Source organism: Pseudophryne corroboree, chromosome 5, assembly GCF_028390025.1.
Source record: "Pseudophryne corroboree isolate aPseCor3 chromosome 5, aPseCor3.hap2, whole genome shotgun sequence".
NCBI classification, from domain to species: Eukaryota; Metazoa; Chordata; class Amphibia; order Anura; family Myobatrachidae; genus Pseudophryne; species Pseudophryne corroboree.
In genome coordinates, this window is record NC_086448.1 from 244,482,383 (window position 1) to 244,503,529 (window position 21,147).

At 46.9% G+C, this 21,147-nt stretch overlaps 1 protein-coding gene across 3 annotated transcripts in view; it reads left to right on the top strand.

The window, feature by feature from the left end:
• The window catches only part of UBE2E1 (ubiquitin conjugating enzyme E2 E1), a 73,033-nt gene extending 52,703 nt beyond the window's left edge, over positions 1-20,330 (top strand). For all 3 annotated transcript variants that reach the window (XM_063922211.1, XM_063922209.1, XM_063922210.1), the window contains 3 exons: positions 9,600-9,732; positions 18,430-18,577; positions 19,558-20,330. In XM_063922211.1, the coding sequence (XP_063778281.1) occupies positions 9,600-9,732; positions 18,430-18,577; positions 19,558-19,655 (379 nt within the window). In that variant the 3' untranslated portion in view covers positions 19,656-20,330. The remainder of the gene's footprint in view (positions 1-9,599; positions 9,733-18,429; positions 18,578-19,557) is intronic.
• The last annotated feature ends 817 nt before the right edge of the window (positions 20,331-21,147 follow it).

Sequence of the window (21,147 nt, forward strand, 5' to 3'; positions counted from 1 at the left end):
TGTTATTTCTCTTACATACTAGAGGATACTGGGGTTCTATTTAGTACAATAGGGTATAGACTGGTCTACTAGGAGCCATGTGCACTTTAAGAATTTGATAGTGTGGGCTGGCTCCTCCCTCTATGCCCCTCCTACCAGACTCTGTTTAGAAAATGTGCCCGGCGGAGCCAGTCACACTTATGGAAAATCCTGTAGAGTTTTCTGCATTTATTTTTCTGTTTGTTATTTTCAGGCTGGTCTTGGATGGCACCAGCCTGCCTGCTGTGTGGGACTTATGGGGTGTGGGGGGGGTTCCTGAGGGAACTATTCGCAAGCTCGACCACGGCGAGCGTACTTTCCCACAGCACGCCGCCACCCCTAACGGAGCCAGAAGAAAGAAGAGCGGTGAGTACAAAGCTGGCGTCTCTGTTAGCGGGTCGCCACCCATTATGGCAGCATGAGGGTCTGGAGACTCATGGCTTCTCACCAGGGCGGATTGCGTCTCCAGACTCAGTACACAACTGCGTCTCAGTACACAGTACCCACACTGGCAAACAAAGCCTTAAACAGATCTGGCTCCATTTTAAGCACAAAATTACCTCAGCCAGTAAAAAAAAAAAAAAGCTGGAAGACCGCGTGCCATTGAAGGGGCGGGTCTTCACTATGAGCGGATGCAGCAGCTCACCAGCGCCATTTTTTCCTCTGCAGTGGACACAGACGCTGACTGACAGGGACGCGCAGCTCCTTCGGTGTGACTCCAGATTACCTCAGCGGTACCGGGGGGGAGCGATTATTAGTGTACTTAGTCTGCGACCCGGATAAGCTTGGCGTTAGCACTAAGGGCGCCGTTTGCTGGCTCCAAATACCTCTGTCTCTCCCTGGAAGGGCTCTTTGTGGGTTAGTTGTGCTTTTAACCTTTCCTGTGTGTGTGTGTGCTGTCACATTTACAATATGTCAGGCAAAGAGTGTGTTTCATGTGTTTCAAGAGTGTTCCTCTTACCCAGGGAGCTCACTACTATGTACTCAGTCAGTAGCGGATCTTGCCACAGGCAAGCAGGACTTTTGCCCGGGGCGCCGCCTTCCGGAGGGCGCCGCACCATGGCAAGATCCTCTGCTGCTGTGGTGCCCCCCGCGGCCCGCTGTCTGCTGTGAAGGGAAACTAGACGCTATGCGTCTAGTTTCCCTTCGTGGGCTGCCCGCTCTGAAGGGAAACTAGACGCTACGCGTCTAGTTTCCCTTCCTGGAGAGGACCTTCACTGTAATGATGTGCGGTGCGCGTTGATGTCATCGCGCACCGCACATCCTACAACAGTACAGGGGGCGTAACTGACCACGCCCCCTGTATGAAGCCACGCCCCCTAATGCCGCCCGGGGCGCCAGAAGCCCCGGAACCGGCCCTGTACTCAGTGCAGTGCACCTTCTCAGGCTAGCGGGGCTGAACCAGCGTGGCTGGATTCCATTAAAGGAATAATTTCCAATATATCTAATAAATTGTCCCGCCATGAGAAAGAGACGTAATACTTAAGACAGTCTGTGGATGAGATTATGAATAGAGACTCAGGGCCTAATTCAGACCTGACACACGCAGGCTATTTTTTGCACTGTTGCGACCTGGTAAAAAGTTTATGCAGTGTCTGCACAGCCCAGGACTTACTCAGCTGCTGCGATGATCCGGACAGGTGGTGACGGCAGGAATCCTCTTCCAGAACGGCTGTGCACGCCTGCGTTTTTCCGGACACTCCCAGAAAACGGTGAGTTGCCGCCCACCAACGCCTTCTGCCTGTCGATCTTCTTGCGATCACCGGTGCAATCGCTTTCTTAGATTTGTCACTGGCCAGCAGCGGCTGGCGCGCCTGCGCATTGCGGGTCACGCGCATGCGCAGTTCAGGCCAGATCGCATGGCTGCGAAAAAATGCAGCGTGCGATCGAGTCTGAATGACCCCCTCAGTCCCCAAACAAGCGTCTCAGTCCCCTGCCATTTGTCCACACAAGCGAACTCTGGCCCATATCCTGCAGTCAGACATGGGGGAAGGGGAGGTGGATTCAGAAGGGGGGGTCACAGGGAATAGAGGCTCTTATAGAAGTTATCAGAGATGTTCTGCAAATTCCTGATAAAGTGGCAGAGGAATGTGAGGAATCTTATTTTAATGTAAAAAAAGAAATCCTCAGTCACTTTTATTGTGTCAAAGGAATTGAATACCCTGTTTGAAGAACCGTGGGTTAATCCTGATAAGAAATTTCAGATCCCTAAAAGGTTAATCTCATATTTTCCTTTTCCTCCGGCTGATCGCAAGATTGAGACGACACTCAAATCCTTGTACACGGCTGCTGGGGTGACCCAGAGACCCACTATAGCATGTGCGTGGATTACTAAAGCCATTGCTAGATGGTCAGGTAACCTAATTGAGGGGTTGGATTCCTTATCTAGGGGGGAGATTGTTTTACTCCTGCAACATATATATACAGGACTTTGCGAACTTGATGGTGGAAGTCATAAAAGAAGTGGGTTTGCTTAATGCACGTGCTTACTGGTATTCTTGTGTGACCTATTATATATTTTATTTTACAGTAGTTACATTCTATCTGTCATTGAACGCTTTCAGAGTTAATTGTTGCATAATAGACTTAACTGAAAACTAAGGGGCCTATATATCTATCAATATTTGCAGCATAATATTATATAAATATGAAATTTCTCTGACGTCCTAGTGGATGCTGGGGACTCCGAAAGGACCATGGGGAATAGCGGCTCCGCAGGAGACTGGGCACAAAAGTAAAAGCTTTAAGACTACCTGGTGTGCACTGGCTCCTCCCCCTATGACCCTCCTCCAAGCCCCTGTTAGATTTTTGTGCCCGAACGAGAAGGGTGCAGTCTAGGTGGCTCTCCTGAGCTGCTTAGAAAAAAGTTTAGTTTTAGGTTTTTTATTTTCAGTGAGACCTGCTGGCAACAGGCTCACTGCACCGAGGGACTAAGGGGTGAAGAAGCGAACTCACCTGCGTGCAGAGTGGATTGGGCTTCTTAGGCTACTGGACATTAGCTCCAGAGGGACGATCACAGGCCCAGCCATGGATGGGTCCCAGAGCCGCGCCGCCGTCCCCCTTACAGAGCCAGAAGAGCAGAAGATGTCCGGAAAAATCGGCGGCAGAAGACGTCCTGTCTTCAATAAGGTAGCGCACAGCACCGCAGCTGTGCGCCATTGCTCTCAGCACACTTCACACTCCGGTCACTGAGGATGCAGGGCGCTGGGTGGGGGTGCCCTGAGACGCAATATAAACACCTTAGGGGGCAAAAAATGCATCACATATAGCTCCTGGGCTATATGGATGCATTTAACTCATGCCTGTTTTTCCATAAAAAAGCGGGAGAACGGCCGCCGAGAAGGGGGCGGAGCCTATCTCCTCAGCACACTGGCGCCATTTTTCCTCACAGCTCCGTTGGAGGGAAGCTCCCTGACTCTCCCCTGCAGTCCTGCACTACAGAAACAGGGTAAAACAAGAGAGGGGGGGCACTAAATTGGCAGATAAATCTATATAAGGGAAAAACACTTATATAAGGTTATCCCTGTATATATATAGCGCTCTGGTGTGTGCTGGCAAACTCTCCCTCTGTCTCCCCAAAGGGCTAGTGGGGTCCTGTCCTCTATCAGAGCATTCCCTGTGTGTGTGCTGTGTGTCGGTACGTTGTGTCGACATGTATGAGGAGGAAAATTGTATGGAGGCGGAGCAATTGCCTGTATTAGTGATGTCACCCCCTAGGGAGTCGACACCTGACTGGATGGTTTTATGGAAGGAATTATGTGATAGTGTCAGCACTTTACAAAAGACTGTTGACGACATGAGACAGCCGGCAAATCAGTTAATACCTGTACAGGCGTCTCAAACACCGTCAGGGGCTCTAAAGCGCCTGTTACCTCAGGTGGTCGACACAGACCCAGACACGGACACTGACTCCAGTGTAGACGGTGAGGAAACAAACGTATTTTCCAGTAGGGCCACACGTTACATGATCACGGCAATGAAGGAGGTTTTGAACATTTCTGATACTACAAGTACCACAAAAAAGGGTATTATGTGGGGTGTGAAAAAACTACCCGTAGTTTTTCCTGAATCAGATGAATTAAATGAGGTGTGTGATGAAGCGTGGGTTTCCCCCGATAAAAAACTGCTAATTTCTAAAAAATTATTGGCATTATACCCTTTCCCGCCAGAGGTTAGGGCGCGTTGGGAAACACCCCCTAGGGTAGATAAGGCGCTCACACGCTTATCGAAACAAGTGGCGTTACCGTCTCCTGATACGGCCGCCCTCAAGGAACCAGCTGATAGGAAGCTGGAAAATATCCTAAAAAGTATATACACACATACTGGTATTATACTGCGACCAGCAATCGCCTCAGCCTGGATGTGCAGTGCTGGGGTGGCTTGGTCGGATTCCCTGACTGAAAATATTGATACCCTGGACAGGGACAATATATTATTGACTATAGAGCATTTAAAGGATGCATTTCTATATATGAGAGATGCACAGAGGGATATTTGCACTCTGGCATCAAGAGTAAGTGCGCTGTCCATTTCTGCCAGAAGAGGGTTATGGACGCGACAGTGGTCAGGTGATGCGGATTCCAAACGGCATATGGAAGTATTGCCGTATAAAGGGGAGGAGTTATTTGGGGTCGGTCTATCGGACCTGGTGGCCACGGCAACGGCTGGGAAATCCACCTTTTTACCCCAGGTCACCTCTCAGCAGAAAAAGACACCGTCTTTTCAGGCTCAGTCCTTTCGTCCCCATAAGGGCAAGCGGGCAAAAGGCCACTCGTATCTGCCCCGGGGCAGAGGAAGGGGAAAAAGACTGCAGCAGACAGCCTCTTCCCACGAACAGAAGCCCTCCCCCGCTTCTGCCAAGTCCTCAGCATGACGCTGGGGCCTTACAAGCGGACTCAGGCACGGTGGGGGCCCGTCTCAAGAATTTCAGCGCGCAGTTGGCTCACTCGCAAGTGGACCCCTGGATCCTGCAGGTAGTATCTCAGGGGTACAAATTGGAATTCGAGACGTCTCCCCCTCGCCGGTTCCTGAAGTCTGCTTTACCAACGTCTCCCCCCGACAGGGAGGCGGTATTGGAAGCCATTCACAAGCTGTATTCCCAGCAGGTGATAATCAAGGTACCCCTCCTACAACAGGGAAAGGGGTATTATTCCACGCTATTTGTGGTACCGAAGCCGGACGGCTCGGTGAGACCTATTTTAAATCTGAAATCCTTGAACACTTACATACAAAGGTTCAAATTCAAGATGGAATCACTCAGAGCAGTGATAGCGAACCTGGAAGAAGGGGACTATATGGTGTCTCTGGACATCAAGGATGCTTACCTCCATGTCCCAATTTGCCCTTCTCACCAAGGGTACCTCAGGTTTGTGGTACAGAACTGTCACTATCAGTTTCAGACGCTGCCGTTTGGATTGTCCACGGCACCCTGGGTCTTTACCAAGGTAATGGCCGAAATGATGATTCTTCTTCGAAGAAAAGGCGTCTTAATTATCCCTTACTTGGACGATCTCCTGATAAGGGCAAGGTCCAGAGAACAGTTAGAGGTCGGAGTAGCACTATCTCAAGTAGTACTACGACAGCACGGATGGATTCTAAATATTCCAAAATCGCAGCTGATTCCGACGACACGTCTGCTGTTCCTAGGGATGATTCTGGAGACAGTACAGAAAAAGGTGTTTCTCCCGGAGGAGAAAGCCAGGGAGTTATCCGACCTAGTCAGGAACCTCCTAAAACCAGGCCAAGTGTTAGTGCATCAATGCACAAGGGTCCTGGGAAAAATGGTGGCTTCTTGCGAAGCGATTCCATTCGGCAGATTCCACGCAAGAACTTTTCAGTGGGATCTGCTGGACAAATGGTCCGGATCGCATCTTCAAATGCATCAGCGGATAACCCTGTCTCCAAGGACAAGGGTGTCTCTCCTGTGGTGGTTACAGAGTGCTCATCTCCTAGAGGGCCGCAGATTCGGCATTCAGGATTGGGTCCTGGTGACCACGGATGCCAGCCTGAGAGGCTGGGGAGCAGTCACACAGGGAAGAAATTTCCAGGGCTTGTGGTCAAGCATGGAAACGTCACTTCACATAAATATCCTGGAACTAAGGGCCATTTACAATGCCCTAAGTCAGGCAAGACCTCTGCTTCAGGGTCAGCCGGTATTGATCCAGTCGGACAACATCACGGCAGTCGCCCACGTAAACAGACAGGGCGGCACAAGAAGCAGGAGGGCAATGACGGAAGTTGCAAGGATTCTTCGCTGGGCGGAAAATCATGTGATAGCACTGTCAGCAGTGTTCATTCCGGGAGTGGACAACTGGGAAGCAGACTTCCTCAGCAGACACGATCTCCACCCGGGGGAGTGGGTACTTCACCCAGAAGTCTTCCACATGATTGTGAACCGTTGGGAAAAACCAAAGGTGGACATGATGGCGTCCCGCCTCAACAAAAAACTGGACAGATATTGCGCCAGGTCAAGGGACCCTCAGGCAATAGCTGTGGACGCTCTGGTAACACCGTGGGTGTACCAGTCAGTGTATGTGTTCCCTCCTCTGCCTCTCATACCCAAGGTACTGAGAATCATAAGAAGGAGAGGAGTAAGGACTATACTCGTGGCTCCGGATTGGCCAAGAAGGACTTGGTACCCGGAACTTCAAGAGATGCTCACGGAAGACCCGTGGCCTCTACCTCTAAGAAAGGACCTGCTCCAGCAGGGACCATGTCTGTTCCAAGACTTACCGCGGCTGCGTTTGACGGCATGGCGGTTGAACGCCGGATCCTGAAGGAAAAAGGCATTCCGGATGAAGTCATCCCTACCCTGATCAAAGCCAGGAAGGATGTAACTGTGCAACATTATCACCGTATTTGGCGTAAATATGTTGCGTGGTGTGAGGCCAGGAAGGCCCCTACAGAGGAATTTCAACTGGGTCGTTTCCTGCATTTCCTGCAAACAGGACTGTCTATGGGCCTAAAATTAGGGTCCATTAAGGTTCAAATTTCGGCCCTGTCAATATTCTTCCAAAAAGAACTAGCTTCAGTTCCTGAAGTTCAGACGTTTGTCAAGGGGGTACTGCATATACAGCCTCCTTTTGTGCCTCCAGTGGCACCTTGGGATCTCAATGTAGTTTTGGGGTTCCTAAAATCACATTGGTTTGAACCACTCACCACTGTGGACTTAAAATATCTCACATGGAAAGTGGTAATGCTGTTAGCCCTGGCCTCAGCCAGGCGTGTCTCAGAATTGGCAGCTTTATCCTATAAAAGCCCTTACCTAATTTTTCATACGGACAGGGCAGAATTGAGGACTCGTCCTCAATTTCTCCCTAAGGTGGTTTCAGCATTTCACTTAAACCAGCCTATTGTGGTGCCTGCGGCTACTAGGGACTTGGAGGATTCCAAGTTGCTGGACGTAGTCAGGGCCCTGAAAATATATGTTTCCAGGACGGCTGGAGTCAGAAAATCTGACTCGCTGTTTATCCTGTATGCACCCAACAAGCTGGGTGCTCCTGCTTCTAAGCAGACTATTGCTCGTTGGATTTGTAGTACAATTCAGCTTGCACATTCTGTGGCAGGCCTGCCACAGCCAAAATCTGTAAAAGCCCATTCCACACGTAAAGTGGGCTCATCTTGGGCGGCTGCCCGAGGGGTCTCGGCTTTACAACTTTGCCGAGCAGCTACTTGGTCAGGGGCAAACACGTTTGCTAAATTCTACAAATTTGATACCCTGGCTGAGGAGGACCTGGAGTTCTCTCATTCGGTGCTGCAGAGTCATCCGCACTCTCCCGCCCGTTTGGGAGCTTTGGTATAATCCCCATGGTCCTTTCGGAGTCCCCAGCATCCACTAGGACGTCAGAGAAAATAAGAATTTACTTACCGATAATTCTATTTCTCATAGTCCGTAGTGGATGCTGGGCGCCCATCCCAAGTGCGGATTGTCTGCAATACTTGTACATAGTTATTGTTACAAAAAATCGGGTTATTATTGTTGTGAGCCATCTTTTCAGAGGCTCCTCTGTTATCATGCTGTTAACTGGGTTCAGATCACAAGTTGTACGGTGTGATTGGTGTGGCTGGTATGAGTCTTACCCGGGATTCAAAATCCTTCCTTATTGTGTACGCTCGTCCGGGCACAGTATCCTAACTGAGGCTTGGAGGAGGGTCATAGGGGGAGGAGCCAGTGCACACCAGGTAGTCTTAAAGCTTTTTACTTTTGTGCCCAGTCTCCTGCGGAGCCGCTATTCCCCATGGTCCTTTCGGAGTCCCCAGCATCCACTACGGACTATGAGAAATAGAATTATCGGTAAGTAAATTCTTATTATTTACCTACAAATATTATGTCTCACCTGAATGTAAAAAGGCGGCAACGCAGCAGATATTTCCATATCTGTTGTTATCACTTCATTTCTGACAGCAGCTGCGGCCCCCAAAGGTTTCTATGGGAGCTGTGTAGCTGTCAGATTTACTGAAGATAGCATTAGCCACTGTAGCCTATGGGCCGCAGCATGTTGCAATTACTTGCCAATGACTCCTGCATGTGCATGGTCCGTAGACCGCACATGCACAGTAGTGCAGGCCCACTATAGAAGTGTTGACTAATGCGGATACTTCATTAGTAACACATCGCAGGGGAAGGCTCCTGTCCCTGCATATGTTTTTTTGTGAGATAGTCCCAATAGAGACAGGTTTTGGCCAGGCTGGAATGTATGTTCCAATCACTGTTGCTCCGCATATCAAAGCAGCACTGAATGGGTGATGTGTACGCTGCATACAGATTGTTTGTAGGGGGTTCTCCAGTGTGCCAGAAGGGCTGATCACACACCCGCTGACGTGTAACCACATCCTCACCAGTATTTGTCCAGATTCCTAAACATTGAATGAAAGATGAAAAAGAGTGCTAAAGAAAAGAGCATTTTCAATGTGAAGCAACTCTGTGTATATAGTGTTCTCCAACAAACACTACACTCTATTATTAAGAAGCTCAGTAATATTGGGGTTGTGGAGGGTAGTCCTTTTTTTTGTTTGTTTCTTGTTTTAATGTTCACTTCAAGAATACTGAAATGTATGGGTGCACCCCGGGAGTTGGATTTAATTTTACAAGAGTGGTTTCAGACTCTTGTACTGCAAACGGGCAGATAAATAGAGACGCACCAAATTTTTTACTTGTTTTTACACCTTTTGTCTTTTTGTTCACACTTCTCAAGTTCTATCCCAATGTGTGTGTGTATACATTAGGGGTGGGGGGTGTAGTATAGTATGCCGGCGGCCGGGCTCCCGGTGACCAGCATACCAGCGCCCGGAGACCGACCGCCGGCATACCGACAGCGTGGCGAGTGCAAATGAGCCCCTTGCGGTCTCGCTGCGCTCGCCACGCTGCGAGCACGGTGGCGTGCTACGCGCGCCACGGTATTTTATTCTCCCTCCAGGGGGGTCGTGGAGCCCCACAAAGGAGAAAAAGTGTCGGTATGTCGGCTGTCGGGATTCCGGCGCCGGTATACTGTGCGCCGGGATCCCGACAGACTGCATACTGAAGACCACACTTAGGGTGAATGTCTATCTTAATAATAATTTCAAAATCATTTTCATTCTAGTGCTGGTCCAAAAGGAGACAATATTTATGAATGGCGATCCACCATCCTGGGTCCTCCGGGCTCTGTTTATGAGGGAGGCGTGTTTTTCCTGGACATTACATTCACACCTGAATACCCTTTTAAGCCTCCAAAGGTAAGTGCATTCTCCCTACTGACTGGTATTTCATGAGTAGGGGTTTGCAGCTGCTGCAACAAGTGGTTGTACAATTCTGCTTCCTCACCACGTATATGCTCTGTAATTGTAACCTCAATATACTATCAATGTAAATGAAATTATGTAGTGGTTTCTTGGGGAGATTCACATTCAGACTTTCCATAATCTCATGCATTACACAAGCTAGTAAACTGTTCGTGCAGAATGAAAAATGTTTATTCTCCCTTAACAGAACAAATTTCAAACTGTCAGGGGAAAATCTGTTTTATCGCAGCCGCAATTCCCATAGTGCTATTTGAATTTTGTGTTGCTGGGCGCCCATTATTTCTGCTCATTACTACCGCCACTTCCCCGAGGAGTTTTCTTGGGTTTAGCAGTTTTCCGCATCTAAACCCTGGTGTATTTGGCCGCAATGTGTATCGCGCAATGGGTGCCCAGTAACTCAAATAAATAATTGAATATCGCCCAACACGGTAGACATGAGATGTGGCCTGTGTAGCAATTTAGTTACATTATTAAGTAGTAATGTATTCTCCTTCATTAACCAGCTATAATAGCACACTGCTTGGGGGCACTGTTCACTTCACTTGGAAGCCCACACACATGTTGTCCACCACTTGTCTGAATTGTAAATCTATAATGAACAAATGTTTTAGTATTCTATTTTATTATCAATATTCTATTTTGTATTTCTACTTGCTTCATGTAGTATAGTTATGCAGCATTGTTGTTCTGTAACCCCACAGACTTGTTTATATGAACAAAGTGCAAATTATGAAGATATATATATATATTTCTCTAACGTCCTAGTGGATGCTGGGGACTCCGAAAGGACCATGGGGAATAGCGGCTCCGCAGGAGACTGGGCACAAAAGTAAAAAGCTTTAGGACTACCTGGTGTGCACTGGCTCCTCCCCCTATGACCCTCCTCCAAGCCTCAGTTAGATTTTTGTGCCCGAACGAGACGGGTGCAGGCTAAGGGCTCTCCTGAGCTGCTTAGTGAAAAAGTTTAAAGTAGGTTTTTTATTTTCAGTGAGACCTGCTGGCAACAGGCTCACTGCATCGAGGGACTAAGGGGAGAAGAAGCGAACTCACCTGCGTGCAGAGTGGATTGGGCTTCTTAGGCTACTGGACGTTAGCTCCAGAGGGACGATCACAGGCCCAGCCATGGATGGGTCCCGGAGCCGCGCCGCTGTCCCCCTTACAGAGCCAGAAGACTGAAGAGGTCCGGAAAATCGGCGGCAGAAGACGTCCTGTCTTCAATAAGGTAGCGCACAGCACCGCAGCTGTGCGCCATTGCTCTCAGCACACTTCACACTCCGGTCACTGAGGGTGCAGGGCGCTGGGGGGGAGCGCCCTGAGACGCAATAAAAAACACCTTTTGGCAAAAAAATACATCACATATAGCTCCAGGGCTATATGGATGTATTTATCCCCTGCCTATTTTTCCATTAAAAAGCGGGAGAAAGGCCGCCGAGAAGGGGGCGGAGCCTATCTCCTCAGCACACTGGCGCCATTTTTTCCTCACAGCTCCGTTGGAGGAAGGCTCCCTGACTCTCCCCTGCAGTCCTGCACTACAGAAACAGGGTAAAACAAAAGAGGGGGGGCACTAAATTGGCATATTATTATATACAGCAGCTATATTAGGGAAAAACACTTATATAAAGTTATCCCTGTATATATATATATATATATAGCGCTCTGGTGTGTGCTGGCAAACTCTCCCTCTGTCTCCCCAAAGGGCTTGTGGGGTCCTGTCCTCTATCAGAGCATTCCCTGTGTGTGTGCTGTGTGTCGGTACGTTGTGTCGACATGTATGAGGAGGAAAATGGTGTGGAGGCGGAGCAATTGCCTGTGTTAGTGATGTCACCCCCTAGGGAGTCGACACCTGACTGGATGGTCTTATGGAAAGAATTACGTGATAGTGTCAGCACTCTACAAAAGACTGTTGACGACATGAGACAGCCGGAAAATCAGTTAATACCTGTACAGGCGTCTCAAACACCGTCAGGGGCTCTAAAGCGCCCGTTACCTCAGGTCGATACAGACACGGACACTGACTCCAGTGTCGACGGTGAGGAAACAAACGTATTTTCCAGTAGGGCCACACGTTACATGATCACGGCAATGAAGGAGGTTTTGAACATTTCTGATACTACAAGTACCACAAAAAAGGGTATTATGTGGGGTGTGAAAAAACTACCCGTAGTTTTTCCTGAATCAGATGAATTAAATGAGGTGTGTGATGAAGCGTGGGTTTCCCCCGATAAAAAACTGCTAATTTCTAAAAAATTATTGGCATTATACCCTTTCCCGCCAGAGGTTAGGGCACGTTGGGAAACACCCCCTAGAGTGGATAAGGCGCTCACACGCTTATCAAAACAAGTGGCGTTACCGTCTCCTGATACGGCCGCCCTCAAGGAACCAGCTGATAGGAAGCTGGAAAATATCCTAAAAAGTATATACACACATACTGGTATTATACTGCGACCAGCGATCGCCTCAGCCTGGATGTGCAGTGCTGGGGTGGCTTGGTCGGATTCCCTGACTGAAAATATTGATACTCTGGACAGGGACAATATATTATTGACTATAGAGCATTTAAAGGATGCATTTCTATATATGCGTGATGCACAGAGGGATATTTGCACTCTGGCATCAAGAGTAAGTGCGATGTCCATTTCTGCCAGAAGAGGGTTATGGACGCGACAGTGGTCGGGTGATGCGGATTCCAAACGGCATATGGAAGTATTGCCGTATAAAGGGGAGGAGTTATTTGGGGTCAGTCTATCGGACCTGGTGGCCACGGCAACGGCTGGGAAATCCACCTTTTTACCCCAAGTCACCTCACAGCAGAAAAAGATACTGTCTTTTCAGGCTCAGTCCTTTCGTCCCCATAAGGGCAAGCGGGCAAAAGGCCACTCATATCTGCCCCGGGGCAGAGGAAGGGGAAAAAGACTGCAGCAGACAGCCTCTTCCCACGAACAGAAGCCCTCCCCCGCTTCTGCCAAGTCCTCAGCATGACGCTGGGGCCTTACAAGCGGACTCAGGCACGGTGGGGGCCCGTCTCAAGAATTTCAGCGCGCAGTGGGCTCACTCGCAAGTGGACCCCTGGATCCTGCAGGTAGTATCTCAGGGGTACAGATTGGAATTCGAGACGTCTCCCCCTCGCCGGTTCCTGAAGTCTGCTTTACCAACGTCTCCCCCCGACAGGGAGGCGGTATTGGAAGCCATTCACAAGCTGTATTCCCAGCAAGTGATAATCAAGGTACCCCTCCTACAACAGGGAAAGGGGTATTATTCCACGCTGTTTGTGGTACCGAAGCCGGACGGCTCGGTGAGACCCATTTTAAATCTGAAATCCTTGAACACTTACATAAAAAGGTTCAAGTTCAAGATGGAGTCACTCAGAGCAGTGATAGCGAACCTGGAAGAAGGGGACTATATGGTGTCTCTGGACATCAAGGATGCTTACCTCCATGTCCCAATTTGCCCTTCTCACCAAGGGTACCTCAGGTTTGTGGTACAGAACTGTCACTATCAGTTTCAGACGCTGCCGTTTGGATTGTCCACGGCACCCCGGGTCTTTACCAAGGTAATGGCCGAAATGATGATTCTTCTTCGAAGAAAAGGCGTCTTAATTATCCCTTACTTGGACGATCTCCTGATAAGGGCAAGGTCCAGAGAACAGTTAGAGGTCGGAGTAGCACTATCTCAAGTAGTACTACGACAGCACGGATGGATTCTAAATATTCCAAAATCGCAGCTGATTCCGACGACACGTCTGCTGTTCCTAGGAATGATTCTGGACACAGTACAGAAAAAGGTGTTTCTCCCGGAAGAGAAAGCCAGGGAGTTATCCGACCTAATCAGGAACCTCCTAAGACCAGGCCAAGTGTCAGTACATCAATGCACAAGGGTCCTGGGAAAAATGGTGGCTTCTTACGAAGCGATTCCATTCGGCAGATTCCACGCAAGAACTTTTCAGTGGGATCTGCTGGACAAATGGTCCGGATCGCATCTTCAAATGCATCCGCGGATAACCCTGTCTCCAAGGACAAGGGTGTCTCTCCTGTGGTGGTTACAGAGTGCTCATCTCCTAGAGGGCCGCAGATTCGGCATTCAGGATTGGGTCCTGGTGACCACGGATGCCAGCCTGAGAGGCTGGGGAGCAGTCACACAGGGAAGAAATTTCCAGGGCTTGTGGTCAAGCATGGAAACGTCACTTCACATAAATATCCTGGAACTAAGGGCCATTTACAATGCCCTAAGTCAGGCAAGACCTCTGCTTCAGGGTCAGCCGGTATTGATCCAGTCGGACAACATCACGGCAGTCGCCCACGTAAACAGACAGGGCGGCACAAGAAGCAGGAGGGCAATGACGGAAGTTGCAAGGATTCTTCGCTGGGCGGAAAATCATGTGATAGCACTGTCAGCAGTGTTCATTCCGGGAGTGGACAACTGGGAAGCAGACTTCCTCAGCAGACACGATCTTCACCCGGGGGAGTGGGGACTTCACCCAGAAGTCTTCCACATGATTGTGAACCGTTGGGAAAAACCAAAGGTGGACATGATGGCGTCCCGCCTCAACAAAAAACTGGACAGATATTGCGCCAGGTCAAGGGACCCTCAGGCAATAGCTGTGGATGCTCTGGTAACACCGTGGGTGTACCAGTCAGTGTATGTGTTCCCTCCTCTTCCTCTCATACCGAAAGTACTGAGAATCATAAGAAGGAGAGGAGTAAAGACTATACTCGTGGCTCCGGATTGGCCAAGAAGGACTTGGTACCCGGAAATTCAAGAGATGCTCACGGAAGACCCGTGGCCTCTACCTCTAAGAAAGGACCTGCTCCAGCAGGGACCATGTCTGTTCCAAGACTTACCGCGGCTGCGTTTGACGGCATGGCGGTTGAACGCCGGATCCTGAAGGAAAAAGGCATTCCGGATGAAGTCATCCCTACCCTGATCAAAGCCAGGAAGGATGTGACCGTACAACATTATCACCGTATTTGGCGTAAATATGTTGCGTGGTGCGAGGCCAGGAAGGCCCCTACAGAGGAATTTCAACTGGGTCGATTCCTGCATTTCCTGCAAACAGGACTGTCTATGGGCCTCAAATTAGGGTCCATTAAGGTTCAAATTTCGGCCTTGTCAATATTCTTCCAAAAAGAACTAGCTTCAGTTCCTGAAGTTCAGACGTTTGTCAAGGGAGTACTGCATATACAGCCTCCTTTTGTGCCTCCAGTGGCACCTTGGGATCTCAATGTAGTTTTGGGATTCCTAAAATCACATTGGTTTGAACCACTCACCACTGTTAACTTAAAATATCTCGCATGGAAAGTGGTAATGCTGTTAGCCCTGGCTTCAGCCAGGCGTGTTTCAGAATTGGCGGCTTTATCCTATAAAAGCCCTTACCTAATTTTTCATACGGACAGGGCAGAATTGAGGACTCGTCCTCAATTTCTCCCTAAGGTGGTTTCAGCATTTCACTTAAACCAGCCTATTGTGGTGCCTGCGGCTACTAGGGACTTGGAGGATTCCAAGTTGCTGGACGTAGTCAGGGCCCTGAAAATATATGTTTCCAGGACGGCTGGAGTCAGAAAATCTGACTCGCTGTTTATCCTGTATGCACCCAACAAGCTGGGTGCTCCTGCTTCTAAGCAGACGATTGCTCGTTGGATTTGTAGTACAATTCAGCTTGCACATTCTGTGGCAGGCCTGCCACAGCCAAAATCTGTAAAAGCCCATTCCACACGGAAAGTGGGCTCATCTTGGGCGGCTGCCCGAGGGGTCTCGGCTTTACAACTTTGCCGAGCAGCTACTTGGTCAGGGGCAAACACGTTTGCTAAATTCTACAAATTTGATACCCTGGCTGAGGAGGACCTGGAGTTCTCTCATTCGGTGCTGCAGAGTCATCCGCACTCTCCCGCCCGTTTGGGAGCTTTGGTATAATCCCCATGGTCCTTTCGGAGTCCCCAGCATCCACTAGGACGTTAGAGAAAATAAGAATTTACTTGCCGATAATTCTGTTTCTCATAGTCCGTAGTGGATGCTGGGCGCCCATCCCAAGTGCGGATTGTCTGCATTACTTGTACATAGTTATTGTTACAAAAATCGGGTTATTGTTGTTGTGAGCCATCTTTTCAGAGGCTCCTTCTGTTATCATGCTGTTAACTGGGTTCAGATCACAAGTTGTACGGTGTGATTGGTGTGGCTGGTATGAGTCTTACCCGGGATTCAAAATCCTTCCTTATTGTGTACGCTCGTCCGGGCACAGTATCCTAACTGAGGCTTGGAGGAGGGTCATAGGGGGAGGAGCCAGTGCACACCAGGTAGTCCTAAAGCTTTTTACTTTTGTGCCCAGTCTCCTGCGGAGCCGCTATTCCCCATGGTCCTTTCGGAGTCCCCAGCATCCACTACGGACTATGAGAAACAGAATTATCGGCAAGTAAATTCTTATTTTTTTCTTATTAGAAGTTGTGTACAATTTAGGGGGTAATTCAGACCTGATCGCTGCTGTGCGTTTTCGCACTGCGGGCAATCAGGTCTGAATTGTGCATTGCCCGCAGTGCGCATGTGCATGCCAGAGATGCGATCGGACTTACCCGCCGGGTGCGATCGCATCGCCGCTGTGCCATGCTATCGCACCTGTGCGGCGGGGGGGGGGGGGGCAGACATGGAGGGCGGACTAGCCCTTTGCTGGGCTTCCCCCCGCATGTCAGGGTGGCTGATTGTAGCCGTGCAAAATTTTGCACGGCTACGATCAGGTCTGAATTAGGCTCTTAGCACCTTGTTCACCAGCAGATAAGCATAACAAGCTGATCTATGTACTTCTCGGGCTATAGGGTCAAATAGGAGAAGGTTAGTGTGATTTAGGTTTAGGGAACATATTACAATGTGTTGGTTGATTTTGGTGCAGGTTCACCAAATATGATTAAAACTGCCTACATGGCTCCAATATTGGTCAGAGTAAATTTTGTGAGGGTATTTTGGACCATCTAGAGAAAACTTTGCAAGAGGTTTGCCCTTGTTCTTTCGAGTCTGTTGCTTTGTCTATACTTGCCAACATTGGAAGTGATTGGGGCCGGTTGGTGTGGCTATGCCCTGGGTTTTTTAGTGCTGAAAAATGTAATCATAGCCTCCAAAGACTCCAGAACCCTCGTGCAGTGTCTGATTACCAAATCGGCAGAGTAGGCACGGGCCTATGGGCCCCACGACAATGGATCAAAATAATATTGATTTGATGTTGAAAGAAAATTGCAATCAAGCTTTCTTAAATTGTTTCCATAAGATATAAAAAATGAATAAACTCAAAGAAACAAAAAGCTTATGTTTAAAGACTATAGAGAAAATACTATGTTAATGTAATGTACCTATTCATAACGTAAAGTACATAAACCATAGACAGCAGATTCACATTACAGTCTCCATATTGTAGACTGTTGGTTGGTAAAATTAAAAACATATTAAGAGATAATTTGTGAGGAGGGCCACAAGATTTCGACTGCCTATTGGCCACCACAGGATTTAATCCAGCACTGGTCATGTGGTAGCCTGGGAACCATAAGCTTGTAACTTGAAGAAGCAGCTTGCTGTAAAATCTGTTCTAGAATCTCTAGATAGACCAGAACCCTCATGTGGTAGCCTGGGAACCTGAGCTAGGCTTCCACCTTGAAGAAGCAGCTTGCGGCAAAATCTGTATTAGAATTTCTAGATAGACCCTCTTCTGGTTTTAAACAAAAGAAGATGGTTGCTTGATGCTGCCTGTGGGTCTGCAGTGTTACTGTGCAATAGGGGAAAAGTACTCAAACTAGTTTATTTGTGATGGTGATGTCCAATAACATTTAATTTTGAGTTTAATGATCCTTTTATACAGGCATATGTTTGAGATTATAGCTGTGTTAATTGGTGTAGATCACTCCTTGCACCATCACCAATACCAAACTGATTAAAATGTAAATATAAGAGCACTTATGGAAAACAAAAAATGGAGAAATTACAAATATTAGACGTCTCTGCAATCTCTAGCCCAGCTGGGGAATGATGGAGAGCTCTGACTGAAAGATGATGCAGTGTGCACAACTGCAGAGATCCAGATCCAAAGGGACATCTTTCAGCAAAGAATGTCGGATAACAAAACTGAATGACCAGAAACAGTATAGAAGCCATTAATCCATTTAATCAATTATACACTTCAATTTTTCTAAAAACGTTTTCACAAATATGCGTATCTTTAAAAACACCACTAGTCTCATCTTCTGTTAACTCTCCATGATGATGATGATTCAAAATGTGTGGGTTATATTTTCTAGATTTACCCTACGGATAGAAATGATGTACATCCAAACTGTAATTCCTAAGATTCACCACAAGAGGTCAGAAGATTAAAACAAATGTAGCAATCAATTTTTACAAATCTTTTTTTTAAAAAACACAATTTTAGCTGCTCCTATTCCCAAACAGTATTTTCGCTAGAAGGTTTGAAGTTAAATAGAATTATTTAGCAAAATGCTGGTAAACCTTTTTTTGTGTATGTAAGTGATGAGTGATTTTAAATATTACCTGCAGGAAATTGCTTTATCTTTTTATATAGCTTACTTGCCAAATTTCTGTTTTACATGGATCATTTTACATTAATAAACTAGAGAGGTAAAATGGAGATCCCTCTCTTCTTAGGTGACCTTTCGGACAAGGATCTACCACTGCAACATTAACAGCCAAGGAGTGATCTGCCTCGATATCCTGAAAGATAACTGGAGCCCGGCACTAACCATTTCTAAAGTTCTCCTCTCCATCTGCTCACTGCTCACAGATTGCAACCCTGGTAAGTCTTCTTACATCGGAAGTCAGTGCTATACGAAGCATTTGTCCAGATCCCCAACATTAAATGTCAGAAGATAAGTAGAATGAAAAATTACACAGAAGAGTGCTAGAGTAAATAGCATTTTCTATCTCATATAAGTGTGTGTGTAGTGCTGCATATAGGGTTTTTGCCCCTTTTTTAATCTTCTCCAAGAATGCTAAAATGTACAAGTGTACCTCAGGAACTGGACTGTATATGGAAGTAGGTATGTATGTATATACATATGTGTGTGTGTGTGTGTGTGTGTGTATGTGTGTGTATATATATATATATATATATATATATATATATATACACACACACACACACACACACACACACACACACACACACACAATAGAGAGAGATCTGTTTGATGTGTATCTATGGCACATGAAATGAAATAATGAATGATATTGTGTACTGCGCATTTTATTCTTAGTTTCACTGTGCTGTTTTTCGGTATGTCAAATATCCATTATTTCAAAAGAAACTATATACAGGTTGAGTCTCCCTTATCCAAAATGCTTGGGACCAGAGGAATTTTGGATATGGGATTTTTCTGTATTTTGGAATAATTGCATACCATAATGAGATATCATGGTGATGGGACCTAAGTCTAAGCACATAATGTATTTATGTTACATATACACCTTATACACACAGCCTGAAGGTCATTTAATACAATATTTTTAATAACTTTGTGTATTAAACAAAGTTTGTGTACATTGAGCCATCAAAAAACAAAGGTTTCACTATCTCAATCTCACTCAAAAAAGTCCGTATTTCGGAATATTTGGATATGGGATACTCAACCTGTATTATCTTTCGAATTAAAAAAAAATATATATATGATCACATTTTAATTTGTTGCTACTTACAATAGGAATAATGAGATGGCACATATCTGTACCCACCCCAGTTCTGTTACTGCAGCCATGACGCTATGTTTTCTTTTGCAGCTGACCCTCTTGTCGGAAGTATCGCCACCCAGTACATGACGAACAGAGCAGAGCATGACAGAATGGCCAGACAGTGGACCAAGAGATATGCCACATAGATACGCTTTCACACGCCACCAGTCTGTGTGAGATGACAAGAGCTGCTTGTTCATTGAGCAATGGAGGGTGGGAATCTATAAAGAATAGGTTATTTCTATAACAGATTTTATTCAGTCTTTTATTTCCAGAGAATTTTGTTATTGTAACTTAAGGTATCTTTCTGCAGCAACTGACTGGAACGAGTCATAACATCATTGCAAAACAGACATTAAGCCTCTGAGAAAGTATCTAATGAGGAGTACAAAGAATGTAAAGTTGTTGTCCCCCCATTTTTGTTCTGGATGCGATATGTAAACTATTGAAGCAATTTAATTTTGTACATTTAAGCTGATTATACTGTAGACCTCTGTGTTCTGTTTTTGTTGATTGATTGAATGACTATTTTGTTGTGTATGAGCTGCGGTGTGTGCGTGAGGAGGATAGCCACCATGAGGGGCCCAGAGTCCTGAGGAATTGGTTATCTGTATTATGAAAACATTTTACACTTTATATCATTTTTCTTCCTTTTTGTATGTTGGTGAATATTGACCAGAGGTGTTACCTAAACCTGTAGTTAAATACCTTAAGCTGTTTAATTGTAAAAGTGGATAAGAGTTTACTCCCGTGGATTGGTTATATGTTGTAGGCTGGTGAAGTCTGCATTTGTTACTGTGCTAATAAAAGTGGAGAAAGTATATTGCTGTCTTTTGTTTTGTCCTTCCTAAGGGCTACCATCCACACCTTAGTATGGAGACTGGGGTATCTGCTTTTTCTTGAGGTCATTATATGTATATAATAAAACAGCTGTAGTGTTATACAGTTGTCTCTGCTTCTCGTATCATACTGCTGGTGGCGTGATGCCTAGAATCCAAAGTATCTGCCATGTTGTCACAATGGTTGTCTCACATTGCTTGTCATCTAGAACATACTGTAGCAGAAGACGCTGTTACATTTAGGGGGGTATTAGCTGTTTGTAATATTTCTCGACAAAAAAAAAAAAAAAAAAAAGACTTCTTTAGCCATTTTTGCCCGATGGTCATTATTGAGCTATCCAATTATTGCCCCTTTATTTCAGTGACAAAATCTATCCTTTTTGTGCAAAAACACATAAGTCCGCAGCTTTTCACGGATCCTATGGGCAGAATTCAAATCTTATTTCCGCCAGCAGCCACTAGATGGTGTCGAGCGGAGCTATTCTAATGTAGCTCCGTTCGGGCACGATCGGCTGCCAGCATCTACATTTAATCTTGCTGGGGGAGGCGAGCTGAAGTGTGTGAATGGAAATCCGTTTGGGCGCCGAAACGGCACTTTTCCTGATCACTCTCTTTAGTTTAGACAGGTTTAGCCTCTTTACATGGCTAAACCTGACACTAATGAACATGATAGGGGACCTCAATTGTATATCGCCCCCTGCGATCTCCCGTCACTTTAGACCAGAGATGGGGGGGGGGGGGGGGGGGGGGGGAATTCAAATGTTATCACCCCCAATGTGTGTTTGCGGCTGCAATCGCT